Raw genomic sequence first — 24017 nt, 5'->3', positions numbered from 1 at the left:
TGTTACTTCAGAGCTGCTAATATTGTATTCCTCATGGATAACCAACATACTGGACCTCATTTTTCACATGCAACTTAACAAGAAACTATGGAAGTACAATTCCCACACATAGTATGGACATCTGCCTGAGCACCCACATGAACACACACCTATGCATTCACAGTACTGCAGAGTAGCTGGATTTAAATCTATCTAAGCACACTGAAAATGGGATACTCTCTAATGACATCCAGATTGACAACAGTTATAGAATTGTATACAACTTTCAGTATGTTTGCATGTCACTGTTCTACTGAGCATCCTCCTGTCCTCTCCAGACCCAACTATACACGTACAAAACTACATTCTTGTCATTCGTATTGAGATGCTTTAGAAATCTAACCAAAGGGTTTAATTTCTTTCACACTTAGGCACAAAACTATACCAAAATTCTTCAGAGATGTGAATTATCACTTACACCATTGCTTCAGTTCTACTCCTTATTTAAATTATCAGAAAGTGAGAAATTAAGTTTATAACATACATTTATAGACAAGTATCTTGCCGAAGAATAATTATATCAGAAACAAGTAAAGCAACTATTTCCACCAGGTCCATCCTTCCTGTATGCATTCCATACAGGATACCTACAAGATCTATTAAAGTTCTGAAAACTACCTTGGATACATGACATAGACAGACCATCACTTAAACAAAACTAGAAGTTAGACAAGAAGAGGACCAAAGATGTAACAGTCAATTTCACATTTGACATGGCTTTTACAGCAACATATTTTCCCTTTGTAAAACCTTGGTCAGTAGGAGATGTTAAATCCTGATATTGATTGCAAGTCCAAAATTACAAAAAGAATTGTTATCACTTTACACAAAATTATCTGCATGAAACACTTTCCTTCATAACTTCCTTCAGTGGAAAAAGAACAGAAAGTCTCTTTTTTACATAAGCATGCATTTATTAAAATCTTTCAGCTCGCTGTTTCCTAAAAATCAGTAAAAATTGTAGTTCTGGGAGTATGAAATCTCTTTGCACAGGGCCCATAAACAGCAGTGTTATTTCATTCCCACATATTTTTTTTAAAAAAATTAGTCTTAATCTACAAAGGTTTTTACCTTACTGAATGTGTAGTCTTTTCCTTTTGTATACCAAAACCATCTAGAAATGATGATTCATCAGTAGCAGACTGATTACAAAAAAAAATGTAATTTGTACAGCTCTATAGTTTTCGGACATTTTTTAAACCAGTAATTGCATTTCTTAAATTTAAACAGATATGTGAATGCATTTAAACAGACATGTTCATAATTATGTTTTTTCCTGCCTTCCACTAGATGTGGTAAGCCTTGTGCAATTAGACTAACTGGTGCTTTATATTACAGATAACGAGCTAAAAGATTTTAAAGGACAGTTAGATATGCTTTGGGAAATAAAAGGATGAACACAGTGAACATATATTTAACTCAAATAATTGCTTTACTGCACACCATTCTTTTCAGTCAGTACCAATGTTGTATTTTACTGGATTAGTCAACCAGTTTCATTGTTTTTTGAAGCTGGACATTGGAAAACGGTGTTTCAGAATACTTTACATACAGTATATTTGCAGTTTAAGAGCAGCATATTTAAAAAGATAGGCCACAAGCAGATTTAGTTTTCAATACAGCAGTCTTACACAAGCTGACTTCAACCTGATTAAATCTTACCATTGTCTACAGAAATTCCAAGAATACTTGATATCTTTCTCACACTGAAAACAGAAAAATCACTTCATTATTGGACGCTTTTTCACTCCTAGACAAATCAAATCATGGGCTTCACAAGCTCCATAGAAGTTCTACAAAACTTATTTGTCCTTAGGGGATGTCAAAGCATGGAGATATGGTCAGACAGCATACTTTTACTTTTAGACTAATCATTTATGAGATGAAGTGCAGTGAAAAAACCGAGGTTCAGTAACAATAAGTACACAATAAGTAAATTGTGTAACTAAGTGCACCACAAAGTTGAAGTGCATATAATTAAAGTACAATTTTAAAATACGCTGTGGTTAACCATGTTCCATGTTATGGCATCAGCCAGCATTGATTATTCTGTCATACAGCAGGGAACAGACCATCGACTGATTCCAGCTACACGTTTGACCTAGAACAATAACAGTCATTGAAACGCACTGGTGTGGCTCTGGGACCTGTCTCTGGTGTTGTGGTACTGGATGAGGATGATGAATGTTATCATGTCATGAGACTTACTGTGGTTAAAAGTGAGAGAGTTATCCAGGCTGCTCAGCTGCTGTAATCTGGCATGCATCATTCCTGTTCTGTTACGGGAAACAGGCAATGTCTGAGATTTTCGATCATGAACTATGGATCCCAACCCCTCCTGGTTCCTGCAAGATGGGTGAAATGGGATAGAAGCAAAAGTTAGACATGTCAAACTGCAGCAAGAGAGGAAGCGTTAGTTAAGCACAAGAAGTTTTAGAGAAAGAATTATAATGCAACCCATTTACTGTTTTATTTATAAAACAAAAATAGGTAGCTTAAAAAAAAAAAAAGCACGATGGCAAACTCTAAAAACCTCAAAGCACGAAAGCAAAAGCACATAAGCAGTCGCTCTTGAAGTGCCAAATTTACTTCAGAGCTTTAGGGAACATAAATATTTGAGAACACAAATATTTCTGAAAATATTCAGAACCCCAAACCAAATCCTCTGATTCCAAAAATTTTAGAAGAGGAGTTAGAAAGACACACAGCAGTACCATTAGAAAGCATACGTGCAACAGGAAGGTGGGAATTAATGGAGGTATTAATCATGTACATCTTACCCAAGCAGGAAGGGAGAAGAGCCATATACTTTGTTAAACTTGCAGCAGTCAAGTGAAGGAAACAGAAAAGTGATCTGTGTTAGCAATCAGTACAGGCTAACTTCCTATTGTGTACCACCACCAGAGCTGATGAAAAATGAAAACCAGTGCTTGAATTACAGAATTCCCTGTTTCCTTTTATTCTCTGTCATTGGTGTATTTTCAGAGCACACGCATCGACTGTGATATATTTCAGTGTAATGACAATGGGAAAGACTAGAAAGCTACTTGTTTGTTTGTTTGTTTTAAATTCAGTATCCCTGCAGAACACCAGATTTCTATAGCTTAATGGTTTTGGTGCTAACATACATGCAGTATACAGACTAAAGGATCAGTAAATAAAAAGGAGATGTGGCAGTCTTCTCTAGAAACTGTTCAAACAAATGATTTTGAAGGTATTTTTACAAAAAGCTTGAAAACTACAGACTCCTGTAAACCCAGAATTTGAAGTATATTTAAACACAAAGTTTATAATCTGAACCCTAAGAAAGCTGGATTTACTTTGGCCCTTGATTATTTTTTTAATGTAGGTGAACAGAGATGAGAGTAGTTTTATTTAAAAAATCTCCAAGAAGATAGTTACATACCATTAAATTTAAATTAAAACCAAAATTCTAACATTTTAGTTAGAATGCATCACCATCAGTCAGCAACAACTTTCTCAGTGAGTTCAAGAAGGTCATTATTTCAACCTCACACATTTAATTCTAACAGCATTAACACATCAACCACAGTGTAAGGCCTAAAAAACTGTCTGTATTTTACTCTATTTAAAAATACTTTGCATTAGAAAATGAATCAATGCAAAGATATTCAAAGAATTTAGTGTATGTTTCTGACTCCCACAGATTTTCTCCTAAACAGCCTTCAACGGGAATGTACAGGTATCTATAAGTACTTCAAAACCCAGCAGCATTGGAATGGTCACTACTCACCTTTCACAGTAAAAACTGTGTAAAATTTCTAAAACTGATATGGTTTTACAGTCAAGTGAATAAGCAAAACAAATCATAAAATTTCTTCCCCAAAGACATTTTTTCAAGGAAAAAAAATGCTATAAAAGATAGTATTTAAAGGGTGGATTTTAAAGTAATTGATAATAAACACAACACACACGCACACATCATTCTTAAACAGACACCAGGCACAGGCAGGATACAGGTTTGTTAATATAGTAACCAGTTACTTCTTAACTGTTATGGTATCATTACAGCAGCTCTTCTATTCATGCAATTCAATTGTAACAGAGATTCAAGGCATATCCATTGTTTGTGTTATTATTCTTGGTGAACAACACAGTGAAATTTAAATTCCACACAGTACCTGGCTATGTAGCGTTTTCCCATGTACTGGAACTGGTGTAAGCACACTCTGCAGAGAACACATAAGTCAGAGAAGCAACACTTAAACCAATATTTTCTGGATTAATGCACGTTGGAATTATCCAACTATTCTTTTTGCTTAACTTTTAAACTCTTACATTACAAAATTACTTTTTCTCCCGTTCTTAAAATTCCCCTCCAGTCCCCAAGCCAACTAAAGGCAAGCATGGCTCTTCTGAAACCAGTCACAGATGGTGGTTGTTTGGGGCACACTGGAGTTAACAGCAAGAAGCACAGAGGCTGCCTCCAGAGCACACCAATCGCAATGCTCCTAGAGCAAAACAGCTTGGGGGAGTCTAAGGGCAACAAGGCAGGAAGGCGAAATGGCCAACACACAAAGCACCTTAGAAAAGGCTAAACAGTGAGTTCAAGCGCTTCAACTTGTGTAGATTTTTAGTATTTATAGAGAAAAAATGTTTAGCCTCAGCTATGACAGACAAAACTTGTGTGGAATGCGGCCCACAGCACCCCAGGCCAAGTAGCAATGAAGTACCTTACATATGTACACACAACTCTGCAAAATGTGCATACGGGTTCAAAAGAAGGGGAATACATTTTGTTTTCTTCCCCTTGGCCTAAACTCTCTTGTTTACAGGTTGGGGTTTTTTTGGGTTGTTTTTTTTTGTTTGTTTTCTTAAGGGCTCCAGATTCCAGGATAAGAACAACAGGGTTTCCAACAGAACTATTTTATAAAGGAAATCTGATTTTACAATAAGATGATTATAAAGACACATACCAAAAAGATACTTTTTAATTAAAAATAGATCAGTATTTCAATATGATGTTTTATTTTAAAGAATCTTAATAACACTACTGGTTCAGATCCAGCATGAAAGTTGAACACACAACCTAATTTGTCAGGTGCCACTGCATGTCTTCATTACTGGTAAGTAGTGATGACTAATAAACTACAAGTTACACTTTCGAATCAAGAAAAATGGTGTGAATGGAAGCTGTAATAATTATTTGACTCTTTTCCCACTGTTAGTGATGATCCTGATAATTCAGAACACTTAATGCAACTTTCCTTGTTCCTTGGGAAAGAATGTTCTAGAAGCTCTTCTTTACAAGAATGTTCTAGATGTTCTTCTTTAAACCCAGTTTTCAGGCTTTCTCTTCCATGTGTCAGTTGTGAATGAGGGAGGAGACTGGCAAATAATCTCTGCAGCTCTTTGTACTCAGACCTTAAGTAGATTAGCTGTCTCCACGCTGTGGAGTCAGAATGGTGCTTGCCTCCCCCAGATTACTTATTCTTTAATTATTCTATTAGCAAACAAACCTTAATTTCCGTTTCTGGTATCTTGGGTTTTTTTAGATTCCAAGTTTTTCAGAAAAAGTTAATTTCATGGAGACTACCTAGCTACCAGAAACCCTGTCTTACTGAGTCCAGGAGAAAGTACTGTCATGACCTGTATTAATAAAAATCATCATCAAAATAAATGCTCTTTGCATTGGCAAAATACTCCTAAAATTGAAGAAGTTGACTGTTATAAGCTTTGTTCCTGCTCCAGTTCAAGCAAATATGACACCATCCACTACACTAAAGAAATGGAAATTTTATTCTGTATTGCATACACTGCTATTGTGATGGAAATCATCTCTGATAATTAGTAATTTGAGATTACTGATTTGATTACAAATCAATACTAACCTGCCTTTAAATAAGAAGTCTCTAATGGCAAAATACTGCTCATCCTGATTCTGTACCATTTATACCTTTGGGTTCAGAGTCTACTAAGAACACTCATTTATTTGTTCAGTTCTGTCCCTGTTAACACACTGATGTTTTCAGTTATTGCCAAGCAGTTAAGGACTTCTCAGCTTCCCACACTGCCCTGCCAACGAGAAGAGGCAAGGGGTGCCCAAAAAGCTGGGAGGGGACACAGCCAGGACAGCTGACCCCAACTGGCCAAAGGCATGGTCTATGCCATATGACATCATGCTCCATACATAACGGGAAGAGTTGGCAGGCAGGTGGCAGAGCTCTGGAACTAGCAGAGAAATTGTGCTGGGCATCACTTGTTTTGCATATTCTTTTATCATTCTACTTATCTTCCTTTTCTGTCCTATTAAACTGTCTTTATCTCCACCTTTTTATCTTTTTAATTCTATCCCAGTGGTGAGGGGGAAGCCAGGGAATGGCTGTGTGGTTGTTTTAGCTGCTGGCTGGGTTAAACCACAGCAACTTTACAAGAAGCATTTTAATGCAGACAGGTCAACAAGACAGTTGGTTCCTGTTCAACGAGCACAGAAATATTCTGAGCACTATCACTGTTTAGGAACTTCCTGAGATCACTTCTGTAGAGCCTAATTCCAGAAACTATCATGAATTGGACAGACATGCAATTACGTTCATCAAGTCAAGGACTTCTAAGCCGACCAAGATAGCATTCTTTTTTCAAACAAATAAATAAAAGCCTATATGTACACTTATATCCACACTCATATTTTTAACTGCACAGCAAAATGCACGACTTTATGATAAGCTCAACAAAAATCTTACTCTGTAATGGTGAAAAAGTCCATGAGTTCAGCTTTTGTAGCCTTGTTCCAATATGTAAACAATGCATCTAGGAAAATGAAAAATATTAAACATAAAACAGAGGCAGCAAACACAGAAAACTATGAAGTACAAGAGTTAACAACAGCTCTTAGATTTCAGATAACGAGGAATCAGAGAATCTAAAATTTACTTGTGGGTTACAGATAACCCCATTTAAAGTTTTCCTTGAGGCTGATTATACACAAATGCACATAATTCCCCAAATGACTTTCTACAAGTGCTTGTAATGAATACACAATATTCCCATGCAATTTCATATTTTAAATAGCAGCAATTCTGCACTCAGTAATGATTCCAGTGTTCTAAAAGTATGACTTGAGAACCCTCTGGAATCTTAAGTTCTATAACCTACGATCTCATAGACTGGTCTCAACGTATTTTTTTTTTAAATTTATAAAACTTTACTATGTGTAGTTTTTCAGCATGGGTCTCAGATTTATTTGCATAAATTTCAAAAATGGCTATATTTTTGCCAAAAATGTTCAAAATTAGCCAACAAATTCAAAACTATTACAAAGATGTGTACCAAAGTTTATTTGGCACTTGTTCTCTTCCAGGAGAAATGAGACCAAAAAAATCACTCCACTGTGCTTATGTACATTTTAACTTTAATTTCATGGAAATTCTGGGCAATTTTAACATATTTTAAAGTGTAAAATAGCAGAAAAATATTATGTTCTTTGCAATTGAAATACATAAAATAATATCTATTTAACTACTTAGAAATCTAACGGTGTGGCTGGATACTGGATACTTATTAACCTTTCAATTCTCATTCTTGACTAAGTGCTGTAATAGAGTTCAGTAAGTACTACCTAAACTTGATTTTTAGAAACTAACATAAAAACAGGCACAGAAAATAATTTACTACCTTCAATGTGTTTAGCACAAAACGAAAAACTCAATGTTTCTGCCGAAAGAGACTCACCTCCTTTTTAAAATCTTGATCAAGGATAGGGATGATTTTGAATTATACAATCCTAGTAAATAGACCTGCCATTCATACAGTATTTCTATACTTCCACAAACCTTCTCCAGGATAATATGACACACTCAAAAATTCAAAGGATCATCCCACAGACATCCCAGGAGAATGAAGAAGCACCAATATCCCCGTTACAGAAACTGAAACATGCACAACAATCAAATCACTTGGTTCCCTGTCATACAGGAAGTTCTGCAGAATGGAGGGTGGACTTGCCAGAGACTCTTCTACTGATCAGTGAACTATTCTTCAACTCCATTTTCCAAACCGGATGGCACAGTCACACATGAACATTTATTTGTTTTCTTATCAAGTCCTTTAGTAAACCTCACACTCTGAAGAACTAATAGAAATTCAATGCTTACAAGGTTTCAATCAAAATTTAGTTTGATCAACCACATATCTTTGTACACTGCAGCACAACATGGTACATACAGCTAAAACACTCTGATTTTGGGAATTATTAAAATCACACACATAAGTAAAAAAAAAATATTTCAAACTTACAAAAAATAGGTGGAATTACCTACCTTCTGACATACTTCTTAAAATATGAAGGAAACACATGAGCAGACTTTTGATCTCTGCTTGGTCGAGTTTGTCATATCGAACTACAGAACTTCCTAAAGTGCTGCTCTGTTGGTTCTGAAAAGAAGACAGACATATTTTGGCCAAAGAGTTCTTAAACTGCTAATTAACTCAAGTGTTTCAAATTGCCTTATTAATTCCTGCAACAGAAAAAGGATCTCAGAATGGAAACAAAAATGTTTCGTGTAGAGACAGATCACTAAAAACACACATCACACACAAGAAGTATACCAAATTAAGACTCTCTACTTTTATTTATTTCCTTCTTTGTATGCTTTGTTTGAGGGAGGAGTAAGCGGAAAAGCACTGAACAGTGACTATTAATCAGGCTAATTATACATAGATACCCACACAGTAGAAATTGGGCACACTCCTTCTGCTTAGATGAAATGCTTTAAAAATACACGCTACATATATGTGCCTTTGCTTTTGAAGAGACTTTATGCTGAGCTGTAGACAGACCTGCCTCTATAAAATTCTTTAAAGACATGAGAACCCCAAGGAAAACATACATGAATGGCAGCAATATGCACTCTGGCAGATTAACTACAGAGATGTAACTTGCCCTTGCCTCAAAAAAAAAAACCAAACCCAAGCAAACAAAACCCAAAACAAAACCACTTTCTCCCTGATTCATTTGTTTATACAACTCCTACACTCATGGGAAGATAATTAGCAACACCCAACATTAAAGTCTATCCAAAAAGGACAAAAAAAACAATAACCATGACTCCTCTTTCAAAATGTGTACCACAAAAGAAGGGAAAAAATCCCAACCATGAGAATATTTAAGTTGAACTTCAGGCAAAGACTAATTTCCTCACGGTCAAGTGTTACAACATCCTCAGTCTGAGGATTCTACGGATATACTACATAAATGTTTGCTTAAATGATACATTATGACCTTTTAATGCCTAATTCTCACTTCCAACACAAGGTCACTTATGCAACTGAAAAATGAACCAGACACTAAGTTCTCCGTAGAGTACGATTGATCTGTGCAGCAAGGAAGTTGGATCATCTTAACTCTGTGATCGTTTTAAGGACACATACCAGTGTCAGAAAAAAATATTCATAGCAAAATAATAAAAAAATCAAATAAAAAACAATGACTTGAGGAAAAAAAGCACTTGGTTTCATAAACAAAGTGAGAAGTGCCAGTACCTCAAGAACAGAACAACCCTTCCAGGAACACTTCTGCTGAAAGCAGGAGGCATGATAATCCAAGAGGGAACATTTCACATTTTCACATATCAATTGACTGCTGAGCCCTTTAATGTATTCCATGTAAAAGGGAAGAACTGCTGTCCTAAAACCGAAGTTACTGTAACTCAGGAAGAAACTGACACCTATATAAACCTTATTATTGCAGATTCTAAAGACCTCACAAACTGTCGAGGTACTACTGCCCAGCTTTATAGATACTGAAAAGAGAAGGCAATTAATGGGTGGCAGAGCAGAAACTTTCAGGGGCTGTCAATCATTAAACACATACATGGATAAAACTAAAGCTTGAGCATAGCTATAGTCCAATTTAAAATCACTTCAATAACCTAAAAACTATGCACATGTTAAAATAGAAACTGATATACTTCCAGCCAATTCTGATTCCACAAGAATAATATATATATTGATTATTCTGAAAAAAAAAATCAGAACAAAACCATGCCTCGTCAGCAATGATAACAAGCAGTGAGCAAAATTCAAAGATAACGTGCACTGATCTAGAAAAAAAAAGTTTGGAAAGCAACAAATAAAAAGCCAGGATTAGGTATTATTCAGGGGAAATATTAACAGCATGCAAAACACAAATCCTGTGTTACCTAAATTGGCAGACCAGAGTAGAATTTTCAAAGGATGTTGACTCCTTTGAAAACCCTTTTCCTTGGTAAAAACACTACACATTAATAATTAACCACATGACAGCTAAGTAATAGATGACAGCATTGCCATTTAGCAACAGCGTTCTTTAGATATATTTAGGTTAAAGACCTTAAGTCTCAAATTCTGCTGATATTGAAGCTGACTGGATTTTTATACTTAGATTAAGTCAGGTACAGGAACTAGTCCAGGTTTGGCCTTTTACAGCATTTTACATGGTTACATTGTACGTATTGTCCCTGACATTCAACTGTTGCGAAGAAGCGGCAAAACTACTGCTCACACACTTCACTCAGAAGCTGAACTATACCAAGCACAAAAACCAAGTACTTCTTGTAACTGAAGAGAGAAAGCGGCATGCAAAATTTTCTCTGGCAAAGCTGGAATTGTCAGGAGTGAAAAATCCATAGTAACACGGTTTTTCTTGGCAGGGTGAGAATTTTCTTCTTCTTCTCCATTGGGGCGCATAGCATGAGCAGAGTGCCTTCTGAGAAGCTTCTCTCTCTGCCACACGAAGGCATGTCAGAGTCAAGGGGGAAAAAGTTAACATGTTGTGACTTGCACAACAAGATCTAAGAAAATGATACGAGATCAGTAGCAACACAAGCTCTAGAAAGACACGACTGAATACCTCACAGCTACCGCAGCCAGAGCTCCTAATCTGTAACAGCTTTAAAGTGAAACGTTCTAGAAAAGCCAAGCTACTAGAAATCACCCAGAGAAAGTGCAGGAACTGGTTTTTTAACATTTTCAAAATGATACATGTAATTGGTATATAACAGGACGGAGTGAAGGTCTCCACAAAATCAAAGCTGTCCTAACTAGAATTCAGTTTGCTCAAACAAAATCATACAGACTTCATCTAGTGCCCTTCCCTAGCAATGGAAATAACTACTTGTTTATGTCTCTACGTGGAAAATATTTTACTATTTTCTGCAAAACAGCTTAATAAATGTAATGCAAAAAGAGTTCATATGATAATTATCCTGCACAAGAAAACACTTATATAAAATTCTGCTCTGCAGTTATTCTAGAAATCCTATTCCCAATGGAGATTACAGAAATTAACTCCTAAAAGAATTAAGATGAAGTTTTAGGCATACGCTTCAGGGTTTTTATTTTGGTTTTGTTCCCTTACCTTGTCAAGGGAATTGCTCTTGTCACTGTGTCTTTCTGGGAGACTGTTTCCCGAGTCTGTACTTATTAGAGAGCCTCTTGAATCAGCATTCCTCACGCTATTGATATTTGGAGTTGATGTGGTGTATGGGGAAGCTGAAAAACCCAAACCAATGTAACAATCTCAAACAATACATATACTGAAACAAGTCATTCCATAGTTTAGCCAGTTCTCTAAAACCACCCCATATGAATATATTGGAAGGCAAATAATTAATTCTATTTAGTTACTTTCAATGAAGACAAACTTATTCTAGAGTTTCAGGAAAGTATTTATATTTGTCTGTACATGCACATGCTTGTGCACAACTATATATATATATGTATGCATAAAACCCATACGTAACAATACATAGGCATCTACAAGAAGCAGCATGTATATTAAAAAATCTCCCCTTCCTCATTTTTCATCTGTTTGGGTTTTTTTAATTGATGAGAAATAGAAATAGAAATAGAAAAACCCCATTGAGACAACAGAGGAGCATGCCCACAGGTTGTGCACAAGCAGTGTTCCAGTTAGAGGTGGTCTCCAACATCATGGGCATAACCTTGGACTATGGGACTCTTGCCATGACTAAGGCAAGTCCTGCCCCTATTTCCCTGCAGCAAGACAAGAGCTGTCACCTTAGACGGGGGAAAACACAGTGCTCTCCAGGAAAAAGCTTTAGCTTCAAACAGAAAACAGAACTGAAAGGACCCTGAGAGAAAGATTTCACATACAGAGTGTGAATTCTCCCCCACACCGAACAGTTGGTTGCATTAGGGTTCTGTTAATGAAAAGTAGCAGTAACATCCAAGAGCAGAAAGGAAAACAACCACAGTTAGACACAGAACAGTTATTTCTGGGAACACATGAAAAAGGCAAGATTCCTTTTAAAATTATTTTATTTTTTAAGTGCTTACCAATGCCTGAGATAACACCAAACAGATCTTTAGGAAGATTGTTATCCAATGTATTTCCTGATTTTTGTGGTGTTACCAGCTGACTAGCAGTTGGCAAAGTAAGTGCATCATCCTTTGTGCTCTGTTTGGGAAAGAGAGGAAAATATGATTATTGCTTTCCAATGCTAGGGATTTAGTGAATATGACAGACCTTACCTTCTAGAGCAGTATTTGTTACATTTTCTTCTTAAATGTTAATTCCTAATATGCTCAAAAGATGAATGAGATGTTCAGATACTTGTATAAGCTTGGAATAGCCTAAAAAACTTAAGTTACCTCAGAAAACATTGAAGAAGTGAATATTCCATGGAATCTTAAATACTGTATTTTCAAAAGACCCAAATTACTTTTATTTCAAAATGCCAAATGTTTTGTTGGAAGGGTATTATGAATTTCTTTCTTAATACCAATGGAGTGCAGCATGATATGGATGAAAATAAAACACATTAATAATTAAATCTTCAATAATTGTATGTAACTATATCAGTTACATACACTTTCACAAATTCCATTTGAATTAAATTTCCTGTATCCCTCTTGCAATGCAGTTGTTCCAAAAGCACACTCCTTTAAGGTTAATTTTTTTCCCTCTTATTTCTAGAAAATTAACCATTTTTTGGTGGTACATTTATTTCAGCAGCAACTACTGAATTTGTTGGTATTTTAGTGAACAGAACAAATTCTCTGTGTTCTATGTCGGGGGAGTATCCTCTTGCATAGAAATGAAGTATGTGCAAGTGACTCCAGCTCCAGGATCTACCAGAATAGAGGCAATCTGTACAAACTGGCAGGCAGACTAAAGAGGAGTGTAATGTCTGAGTAAAAAAAGGAGACCATTTAGTGAAAGCTCCTCTCACAAAGCATATCAAAACTGGGTAATAGATACAAAAGGAAAGCCATTAAATCACAGAAGCAACTGGTATTTTTTATTTTAAACACACTGCTCCTTCAGCTTCTTTAGCTGCCCTTCTTGGAACGCTCAAAAAGACGCAGCAGGTCCAATTCTGTGTGGTCTATAGTTTGTATTGAAGCATAGGCACATGCAGCAGAGATACAGGAAGATGTTAGAGGGCAGCACAACCACACAGCATTGGAATGATGCTGTTGGTAATCAGTGTGGGCTAGCATTCTCCAAAATATCTTCAGAGGTTCAAGCAGAGATCAGTAAGTGTCCAGTATATAGGCCCCAACCAGCCAACTACCACGTTAGATGTAAATTAGATGGACAAGAGAACCTGCAACCAAAACCATACTGGCTGACTATGCTTTTAAGCTCAGAAAAAGTAAGGAAAACAAAGTCACAGAATTCTAAAGTTTATGAAACAATTTGTTTGCCAGAAGTATGCAGTGTTACATATACACATTAGCAGTAAAGTATGACTAAAATATTTGAGAATATCAAATAAAAATGGTCACTCACAGTGCTGGAAGGGTTGACAGGAAAGGGAGACACATCTTTAACATTGATTCGCTGAACATTTTCTATGAGCAGTCCAAAGAGTGGCAAATACATGGTAGCTATTCGTGCTTGATGGCTCTAAATAGGAGTTTAACAGATCATTAGCAAATTACAGATTTAACTTTTAATCACCAATTATTTTTTAAGGTATTCACTCCGAAATTACAAAAAGGACCATTTCATAAGTACTTGCCAAGCCAGAGCCCACATTTCTGGCAATCAGTGATCATTACTGTATTTAATTCTAACTTACAGAAGGTCAGTAAATTTGATTTACTGTTTCAATGTTATGTAGAAAAAAATTCATGTGATTTTAGCTAAGGCTAACCAAGTAAATTAATAAGCTTTGTACATTAATACTTTCCTGATTTAAAAAAAAAGTTAGAAAAATTAAAAATCACTCAAAGACCTTTAAAATCATTCATAAAAATCTGATTACTTGCAGAACAGCAGTTATATTACACTGTGCAATAAACACATTATCATGCTAAAGGTGCTTTCTGCTTTCAACTGGTAAAAATACGGGATTTGCAGATTGATTTTGATACAGAATCACAGAATCACAAGGTTGGAAAAGACCTCTAAGATCATCAAGTCCAACCGTTCCTGTCCTGTGCTAAACCATATCCCTATGTACCTCATCTACCCTTTTTTTAAACACATCCAGTGATGGTGACTCTACCACCCCCCTGAGCAGCCTGTTCCCAGGCCCTGACAACTCTTTCAGCAAAGAATTTTCTCCTAACATCTCATCTGACCCTGCCCTGTCACAGCTTTGTGCCATTTCCCCTTGTCCTGTCTCCTGTCACCTGGCTGAAGAGACCATCCCCCACCTCTCTACAACCTCCTGTCAGGTAGTTATAAGCAGTGATAAGGTCTCCCCTCAGCCTCCTCTTCTCCAGGCTAAACATTCCCAGCTCCCTCAGTTCGCTCCTCCATAGGATTTGCCCTCCAGCCCCTTCACCAGCCTGGTTGCCCTTCTCTGGACTCGCTCGAGGACCTCACTGTCCTTCTTATGGTGAGGAGCCCAGAACTGGACACAGCACTCGAGGTCCAGCCTCACCAATGCTGAGTACAGGGGCACAATCACCTCCCTAGACTTACTGGCCACACTATTTCTGATACAAGCCAGGACACAATTTGAATACATGTTTTCATCACAGTCTGAACAAAATGACTGCGAGAGAGCATTGCTTCTTTGTAGAAGAATGTGCACACACTTAATTTTTACTATTCTATACCACTAGCATAGCAAATACACTTACCCTGGAAGCGTATCTCTCATCAAAAGAATGCTTTATCATCAAATTCTTGAGCACACTAATAGCAATCTGCCGCACATCTCTGAACTCTTGCAATGCATTGCCCACCTCCCTTAGAAGGAGTCCCACCAAAAAGTGATTTTTACAGAACTCATCAGTTAATGAATAGTCCAGGTGAAGATCTGGAAGTAAAGCACAAGTTCTTTGTAAGGTATTATTTAAATCAATTTAGTGATTAGCTTAAGGGTGAACTATTATGAACTATTATTTTAACATTATAGAGATTAGAGATATGTATATATGATTAGACATTAGAGATATGTATATATATATACATATCTCTATATTTATAATATATAATCATAGTTATTCATATACCATAGCCTAATTCACCGTGTAACAATGCATTTATTAACCAGACATTAATGATGCATATCCCATCAACAGAAGCTGGAGAAATCCAATTGCATTATCTTTTTTCAAAAGTATTTCAAATACTCTCCAATATAGAAAAGTGTTCGCATTAAGTTTACCTGGACCAGCATCTTATAGTTCCAAATTAAAATTCTAAATCTATATTCAAGCACTGAAAACATACAGAGTGCTTAAAGGTTGCACACATTCCACCTTTCATGAATTTAACTCTACGGTAGAAGAAGAGTTTAATTTTTAGTCTGTGGTTGAGTCCCAGGTTAGTAAAGTTCAAAGACAGCAAGCAAAACATGGATTAAGAAGTTTCTGTACTGCAGTTTTAAGTTTCTCCTCCATCACCTTACACATGTATCTGTCATGAGTAAAGACTATAAAGCCTGCTAACAGCTGTGATCTTGGTTAATATTCTGTAAGAAAACAGATCCAAATAATTGCAGTTTATAGTAAAAAAGTAATGAAGAGGCAGCATCTGCAACATGTTAAGTCTAAGTGAAGTCATTTCTTCTCAATGTATCAGTACAGAAAAGGACACAATAATGCTTCACGAATGTTATTACATGAATCTGTGAAAATTAGACCAGCACTGTATATATACGCTAGACATTTTTTTCTGCTACAATTAAACAAAATTCTCTTTTTTCCCCAGAAATATTTATATATTCAGTGTTAATTGCAAAAGAATTTAAATTAAAGATCAAAACGCAATGTTGGTCTCAAAGCACTTTCATTTTTCAAAGAACTCTCCCAGTAAGGGAATCTATTAAGTCAGAAAGAAACATAGATAAAACAGCACAGATGTTCACAGCCCTTCTGCTAACTCACTTAAAGGGACAACCCCATCAAGTGAGATCTCTTTTGCTTGATGGCAAAACAGCCAGAAACACATCTGGCAAAGGTGGTCTTTCCTGTCTGAACTCCTAGCTTGCCAGGGAACAGCATTTCACACTGTTCTTTATTGTGTAATCAGAAACACAGTTCTCTCTAACATTACTCTTTTCCTAGGGCCCCGAAACCAAGAACTCTCAGTCCCTTTGCTGTGGAAATACTTATGCAGTGTTATTATCTAAGACATTCCTGAAGGCTGAAAAACCCAGAGACAGAAACAAGTTCTATGCAGCTGATCAGCTCTTAGTCCCAAATCTTGTTCTACCACCTTGATAAAAACTCTAGTGCTATTCATAGAATCACAGAATGGTTTGGATGGAAAGTGATACCAGAGACCATCTAGCTCCATCTACAAGAGGAGTTTCCCAGGGTCTATCCTACATAATACTACTTCATCAATGACCCAAAAGAGGAGATGGAGCTCATTCTCATCAAGTTTGTGGATGTCCTGGTTTTGGTCAGGATAGAGTTAAATTCATTTGTAACAGTGGATGGAATGCTGTGTTTGAGAGTAAAATGGGAGTAGTGCTGATAACACCCTGATGTTGTTAATTGCTGTCAGACAGTCAAGGACTTTCTCAGCTCTTCATGAGAAAGGAGGGGCGAAGCCAGGACAGGTGACCCAACTGACCAAAGAGAGTATTCCACGCCAGTTACATCCTGCCCAGGATATCGGGGGCTGACGGGAGGAAGGCCTGGGGCGGCTCCGGGACACGCAGTTCTTGGGGGACGGTCGGGTTCTGGGACGGCTCTGGGTGGCACGGCCTGAGTTGTGTGGTTTGGTGAGAAACTGCATTGTGTATCAACAGCTTCATATATTTTTGCTCTAAAGTCCTGTTAGCATTGTTATATTGTATCTTTCTGTTATCTTAGTAAACTATCCTTATCCCAACCCATGGGCCTCTTAATTTCTTGGTTTTGGGGTTATTTGCCCCTTCCTTTTCCCTTGCCTTACCTCTCACCCCCCGCTTCCCTTTCCCCTGCTCTTTTCCTTTAAGGAGCAGGCAGCTGCGTGGATGTCGGCTCTCAGCCGGGGTGAAACCACGACAGTGGATAGGGTACCATTCAGCAGAGGACAAGGCAGCATTTCAAAAGAATCTAGACTCTACAGGAATGGGTCAACATCAATTAAATTCAGCAAGGACAAATGCAAAGTTCTGCATCTGGGATGGACAAACTTCCTGCTGTGGAATGACTAGCTTGGGAGCAGCTCTGCTGAAAAATACCTAGCAGTCCAGGTAGACAGGAGCTTAAATGGGAGTTAGCATGGCATCCTGGCAACAATGAAGGCTAATAGCATACTGGGATGTATCAACAGGTTCATAGCCAGTATAATATCAAGGGCAGTGTTCATTTCACTTTTCTTGGAATTTGTCAGACATGTCATATAGTATCATGTGTAGGATTTGGGCCTACTCGTACAAGAAAGACCTAGCGTGAGTTCAGTGGGGGACCACCAAGGGAGTTAGAGGGCTGAAGCACATGCCATGTGAGGAGAAATTGAGGGAACTGAGCTTGTCCTATCTGGAGAAGAGGCCTGAGGTGACCTGAGCAAGAGGCTGGACTACACACCTACTTAGGCCTCTTTTAACCTGAATAGGTGTATGAAAAAAAGGTTAAAAGTAAACCAAGCCTCACAGCACAGACTTACCTATAGGAGTGCTGCAGGCTCCTGCAGCTAATGAATTTAAACCTAACTTATGAGGAAAAAAGCAAACTTACTCATAGGAAATGGATGCAGAGTCAAGGATGTAGTTTATAACATCTTTCAATTACTTTGGATAGATTACCTGAACTATTCACTGAGGTTTAAATGAAAGGATTACAACTTTTGGTTTCCATTTAACAATTTTGAGATTTCCAGCATCTCACAGACCTATAGTTAAAAAATCTACACACATCTAATAATAACAAGTTTACATCTAAGAATTATATCATGCAATTCTTCAGAAGAATTTACCTTGGTATCTCTGAACTCTGCCTTTTCCAAACGGCATCGGTAGATTCAACGGTATGTAGTGCTCATGATTACAGACCACACGGAGAAATTCAAATTTGAATTCAAAGAGAGTCTGCAAAAATAATTTTAACATATAAATAAATGATGCAATAGTTTGAATAACATATTAAAAACAGGTTTTAACACAAAAGGGTGATTTCTGTGTCTTGAAGTATGAGGGATATAGACGCATCCATGTTCTAGATATCAATACAAAATAATTCTATCATAACTTATACTTAACAATGGATATCGTTCTATTTACTGTTCCCATTGTCAAAAGTTATTTAAGTTTATTAGTGTATTACATATTGGTGTAAGAAAAGTTTAGACTAACAGAAGAAATTCTTTAGACATCTGGTACATGCTTTCACCACCACAGTAAATGAATGTACAGAAATTATCAGCTATCAAATCTTTTCTCACATTCATGCTTAAAATTTCTGCTTAGTGTTGCACCCCCTACCACCCACCACTTTCACAATACACACACTCTGGGTGGTGAAATTGAAACTGAAGATGGAATCAAAATATCAAGAGAGGGGAAGTGCTCTAGGCACAGTGCAGGGAATTCAAATGTTACTGAGAAGAAGTCTGAAGACTTAATGCAGGAATCTAACCACATAAATCAAGAAGAGGCAATTCCTAAAAACTGTTTAAAAGCACCAAGTACCTTTGGATCTCCTGGGGCAAAGTAGCTGATGTAGTTATCGATTTGCTTGAAAACAAAGCCTCTATCCATAAAAGTAAAACACCTCTGGGAAAAACAAGCAAAACCAAGATAGTACTGTCTCAGTGGTCCATGATTATATTTTTGTATTTAATATATTTATTTTCCAAACACGTTATTGATATTTCAGTTTGAATATAAACCAAATAAACCAAGCAAACTAACTATTAATGCCAAGTTTTCCCTTAGAGTGCAAAATGTAAACAGACTGCAGATAAAAAGCACTTTGAAGATAAGAACTTCATCTTGACAGAAATGAAAATAACATGCTGCTAGCAAGCTATATCTACTACTTTATTTCCCATCCTTTTTTCTCCCTAGTGGATCTTACTGCCTGAAAAAGGAAAGGCACTGAAACTCCATCTACATAAAAAGCATGCAAATAGAACACTACTCAATGCATGAAGCTTTTGTAGGATTAGAAGGTTACCTAGATGATCTTAAATAAAAAGAATTATAAACATACATTTCTTGATAAAATGCAAATTAATTTTTAAAAAACCTCAAACATTTGAACACGTCTTCTTGATTAGAGAAAAACACAAATTATACTTCAAGGCACTTTAACTTGGAAACAGAATAATACTTTAAAAGCATAATCAATTTTATGAAAGTTGGCTTTAAGATTCTTTAAAATCCATGAAGTAGTATTACTGAAAAAGTAACCACAGAGCCCAAGTCATTTGTGCACCTACTTTTATAAAGGCAGCAAGGCTATGGTTTGCATTTTTCGAAGCCTCTGGATTGTCTCTGTACTTCTGAGTGATGTGTGGCATTAGCATATTCACAACTGTTTCAACTGCATGATGAAAGGAAGCGGAAAACCTCTGGTTTCGCAACAGCTAGAAACAAATTCAGATACAATATTTAATATAGTTTATAACAGTAAAATATATCAGGACTTTAGATAACACAGACAAACTGCCAGGTAGAGGGGAAACAAAGTTTTCAATTTTTTTCATTCGCGATTTAAAGTAACATTTTTTTTTGTACATTTTACTATCTTTAACCATGATTCTGACTTTTGTCTGAAGGGATTTAATGGTGGTGTGAAGCTGAGAAGCTGATGTAGACACAAACCTATTTCAACTGTAGTTATTATGTCTTTTCTTTCTGAAAATTGAAACCAAAGCATTCAAGTGCTCTGAATACTTTGATAATGAAATAGTTTTTTGAACTGTATTGAATGCAACACTCCTAGGCAGAACAAGTCATTGTCAAGGCTCCACATAAATCAATGATGATGCAATTTGATCCCTTTATGTTTGAACTGTGTTCCAAAATCTCCAGTTCTATTTCTAAATATAGATATAAAGATAAAAGATCCCTGTAAAAATATCAACACTACTCATTAATGACAGGACAATTTAAAATACTGCCAGTGGGCATGCCAGTTAGTGTAACTCAGTCTTTATTGAACAGTAATCAAACATTTTTAAAAATACTAAAAAAATTCTTGCTGTAGAAATAATTTTGCTGCACTCCAAAATGCATCTTTTTATCAGATCTTGTAAGTGGGAAATACCTGAATGCATTTTCCACTTATTACTTTACCCAGTAAAAAAGCCAGCAAAAAAGCCAGTAAAAAAGCCAGTAAAATAATTTATTTGATATTTAGGGGGCTTTGTAAATCAAAAACTGATGTTCAGAAACGAGGATACATGCAAACAAGAAGTGAATTCTGCTCCTTCTTTCATGTCTAAGGAAAGATGACAATGAGGTTAATTCTAAAAGTGGAATTGTCTTTTTTCACGTGAAACATAGAGACAACAACAAACATCTGTCATACAAAGTCACTGCAACCTTACTTCATGTTACTGCAGGGGAAGAATAAGAACAACTCCAATACAGGGTAACACACAGCAAAGTACTGGAATCTAAAGGTGAGCGGGTGTGGGTGTGTTCATATCTGAGGGTTGACTTTTGAAGATACTACTATAACCAAGGTATTATTTACTGAAATGAATGGGGTTCTTATATTACAAGTATACCTAGTATGCAGAACACTGTTGAGCAGGACATCAACAGAAACCAAACAGGTATTTTGCATTATCAAGCTTAGAGTTTGGGTTTTCTTTTCTGGGGTGTGTGTGCACATGCTTTGTTTGGTTTGGGTGCTTCTTCCTCTGCAGGTAGAATTACTGCATGTTTCTATAGCTGTAAGTCCTGACAAAAAACACCTGGCAATATTTTAGTTGTTTCAATGCTGCACAAGAAAATCTCTGCACGAACTCCTACCATCTTAGAAAGATTTATGGCTACAGAATGTACTAAATCTATAAAAATACCCTCACTGTCCATCCTTATTTTCTAAATAAATGAGGTCTCTCATAGAGTTAAAAGTACCATCAATATTTAGATCACATTTCTGTGGTTTATCTACTTCTTTCTGGCAACTTGGAATCACAAGTAAAACACTGCTAGCAACTAGTATTATTTTGAAAAAAGGGTCATGCTCCTTCATTGCTCCTTATTTTCTCAGCCCACCACCTACAAAATGCATGTTTTCAATTGTGCTGTTAAGAGGTAGAGTAAGCATTCATTAAAATCAAAGTATATACATTTTTGGCCTACTTAAAGAATTTTTTAGGACAGAAAGGCTGCTTAAAATGAGCAAGACTTTTTTCAGGATTTATGTGATTACATAACCCCATGTAAGAAAAGAGTTGATGCAACAAGTCGATGTAAAATACCAGTTAAAGAAAGGTTGTAATTCCTGGACCAAGCTTCAGAAATAAACATTCACTGAATTGTCTCCTGCTCACATTTTTTTGGTGAATTTTATTGAAAATCCTAATTTACTTAAAATAATCCTTAGAAATTGATCTCAGAAGACCATAGTTTGTACAGTATCTAATTTATAGCGTATAGAAAAATCACTAAATGAATTGCTCAGTTTTTCAAGTACAGAAAACCTGGGGCCATTAGGTCTCAGCTGCTGGTTGTAACTACTGGGAATAAAAATAAAAATCAGTGCCTTCTCTTGTAGTTACTTAGGTCACTTAGACATCAAAGAGATGGAGGTCTTTGAGTTACAGTAATGGTTATGCCTACCCCAATTCACACCGTTTCCCTAACACCAGATAATTAAATCAGTCTCGGGCATCTGTAACCGATATGCAGTTCCTTCAACAGCTTTCTTTTCCCTAAAATAAAAGTCTTGGTAAATTGAATTTCTTCCTCAGATGTACGTGGTGGTACTCTCCAAAAATAATTTACTATTAGGATTACATGAGTCAGTAAAGGCACATTAGCTCTGAGCAAGTCGCTATAGCACTTGTGCAGGAAAGAAATAATAACTTTTTTTTTTTTTGAAAGTCAAGAACTAATAGTAATGTGACTTGACCAATGGTAGAATACCATACTATACAAGACACACAGACTTAAGACACTGGCTGAGTGATTCTGAAAAGTAAATTGCATTTGTTTGTTTACACAGATTCCTGCTTTTAAAAAGATTATTTTCTACAGTACTTGTATTTTTCACTATCTGATCTCAGTTTAAAAATGTAATCCCTATTGCAAGGAAGCTATAATTAAATTAAAGAAATGGGTTTGCTATGACAGCAAGTAGTGGGTTTTTGAATTTTACCTTTTTTTTTACCAATATATTGTTTCCAACCTTGTGAGGGTTTCTGTAGGTTTGTTAAAATCAGAAATAATTATATAAGTTTTGTTCAGCCAAGCATAAACATGTTGCTGTTTTTCAGTGTCACATAACAAATCCAACTGAAAACATACTTGAGTTAGAGAAGTTTCACACACACAGTGTTTTGAAAAACCTTTCCCAGATGCACCACTTTCTGTAATTACAAAATCTGTCTCTCCTCACAGAGCTGAGTACTACAAAATAAAAATACTGCCAGTACTGTCACTAAGTGCTGAAAGCAACAAAAAAGTTTTTTTTAAATATAATTTTAATTCACAAAATTTAAATTCAATTTCAGAATTTTCTAGAAAATTTCAGCTTTAAAAAAGAATTGGTGTTATATGCTTATACTTCTATTTCTGTTGAATTAAGTAAATTAATACAATTAATTTACCAGATTATAATAATCACAAAAAGCAAGCGTGGTGAAATAAGAAATGCTCCATCCACAGAGTGAAGAGAGGCACAAACTCCATCAAGGAACATCAAATCAATAATGGAAATCTAAATTTACAGATCCTAAATTATTTTAACAGATACTAGGAAACAGAAAAAGAAGTGAACAACAGAAGAGTCCTCCTGAATATTTTTCTTACTTTGGTTTGAATCAACAATATTATATTGGTTAGTGGTAGTTGTTAATATTTTTATTTTGCTAGAAATCTGGAGGAATTCCCAAGCAGCTGATCAGTTAACACAAGCAAGGAGCCTGACATCTTAAATGCAAAAGGATGCGCTGCATGACATGTACTGCAAAACCCTTGTGCATATACTTGCTTTCTAAAAACTCCCAAACAAAGAGTAGCTGTCAGTTTGCTAGACAGTTCAAGAAGTTAGTGATAAAAGCTCACCCTCTTCCACACATCAGAAGATACTATAGTGTTAGTACCATATACCTAACTTCCCTCTGCCCCTGACCTATTTATAGGTTAGACTAGAAATACCAGGTAAAAGTTTATGTACCTCTATTGTGTTTTCCCTGACAACTGTCTAACCTATTTCAAAAGAAATCTCCCAGTAAAGGTTCCAGAATTTTCACTGCTCCAGTGAAAAGCTGAGATTTTCTTTGAAGAAAACAATAATTCATTCTTTCTTTTTAGCTACAGAACAGAGATCACTCTCCTCTTCATGACATTTTCAATGGAGACAACTCCTTTGCCTTATATAAAAATGCAACATAGCAGCTAGTGCCTCATGACACTATATCCAAAAATCTGAGGTAGTTT

At 36.3% G+C, this 24017-nt stretch overlaps 1 protein-coding gene across 1 annotated transcript in view; it reads right to left on the bottom strand.

The window, feature by feature from the left end:
• Positions 1 to 24017, bottom strand: part of DOCK9 (dedicator of cytokinesis 9) — a gene marked incomplete at its 5' end in the record, with an annotated part of 115120 nt that overhangs the window by 26466 nt on the left and 64637 nt on the right. The window contains 11 exons of the mRNA XM_084269813.1: positions 1702 to 1745; positions 4182 to 4229; positions 6744 to 6810; positions 8319 to 8433; positions 11396 to 11529; positions 12337 to 12454; positions 13796 to 13912; positions 15100 to 15278; positions 18374 to 18485; positions 19086 to 19169; positions 19838 to 19984. Of these exons, the coding sequence (XP_084125939.1) occupies positions 1702 to 1745; positions 4182 to 4229; positions 6744 to 6810; positions 8319 to 8433; positions 11396 to 11529; positions 12337 to 12454; positions 13796 to 13912; positions 15100 to 15278; positions 18374 to 18485; positions 19086 to 19169; positions 19838 to 19984 (1165 nt within the window). The remainder of the gene's footprint in view (positions 1 to 1701; positions 1746 to 4181; positions 4230 to 6743; positions 6811 to 8318; positions 8434 to 11395; positions 11530 to 12336; positions 12455 to 13795; positions 13913 to 15099; positions 15279 to 18373; positions 18486 to 19085; positions 19170 to 19837; positions 19985 to 24017) is intronic.

This window comes from Gallinula chloropus, assembly GCF_964237585.1.
Source record: "Gallinula chloropus genome assembly, chromosome: 1".
NCBI lineage: Eukaryota > Metazoa > Chordata > Aves > Gruiformes > Rallidae > Gallinula > Gallinula chloropus.
This window is presented reverse-complemented; position numbering and strand designations above follow the sequence as displayed.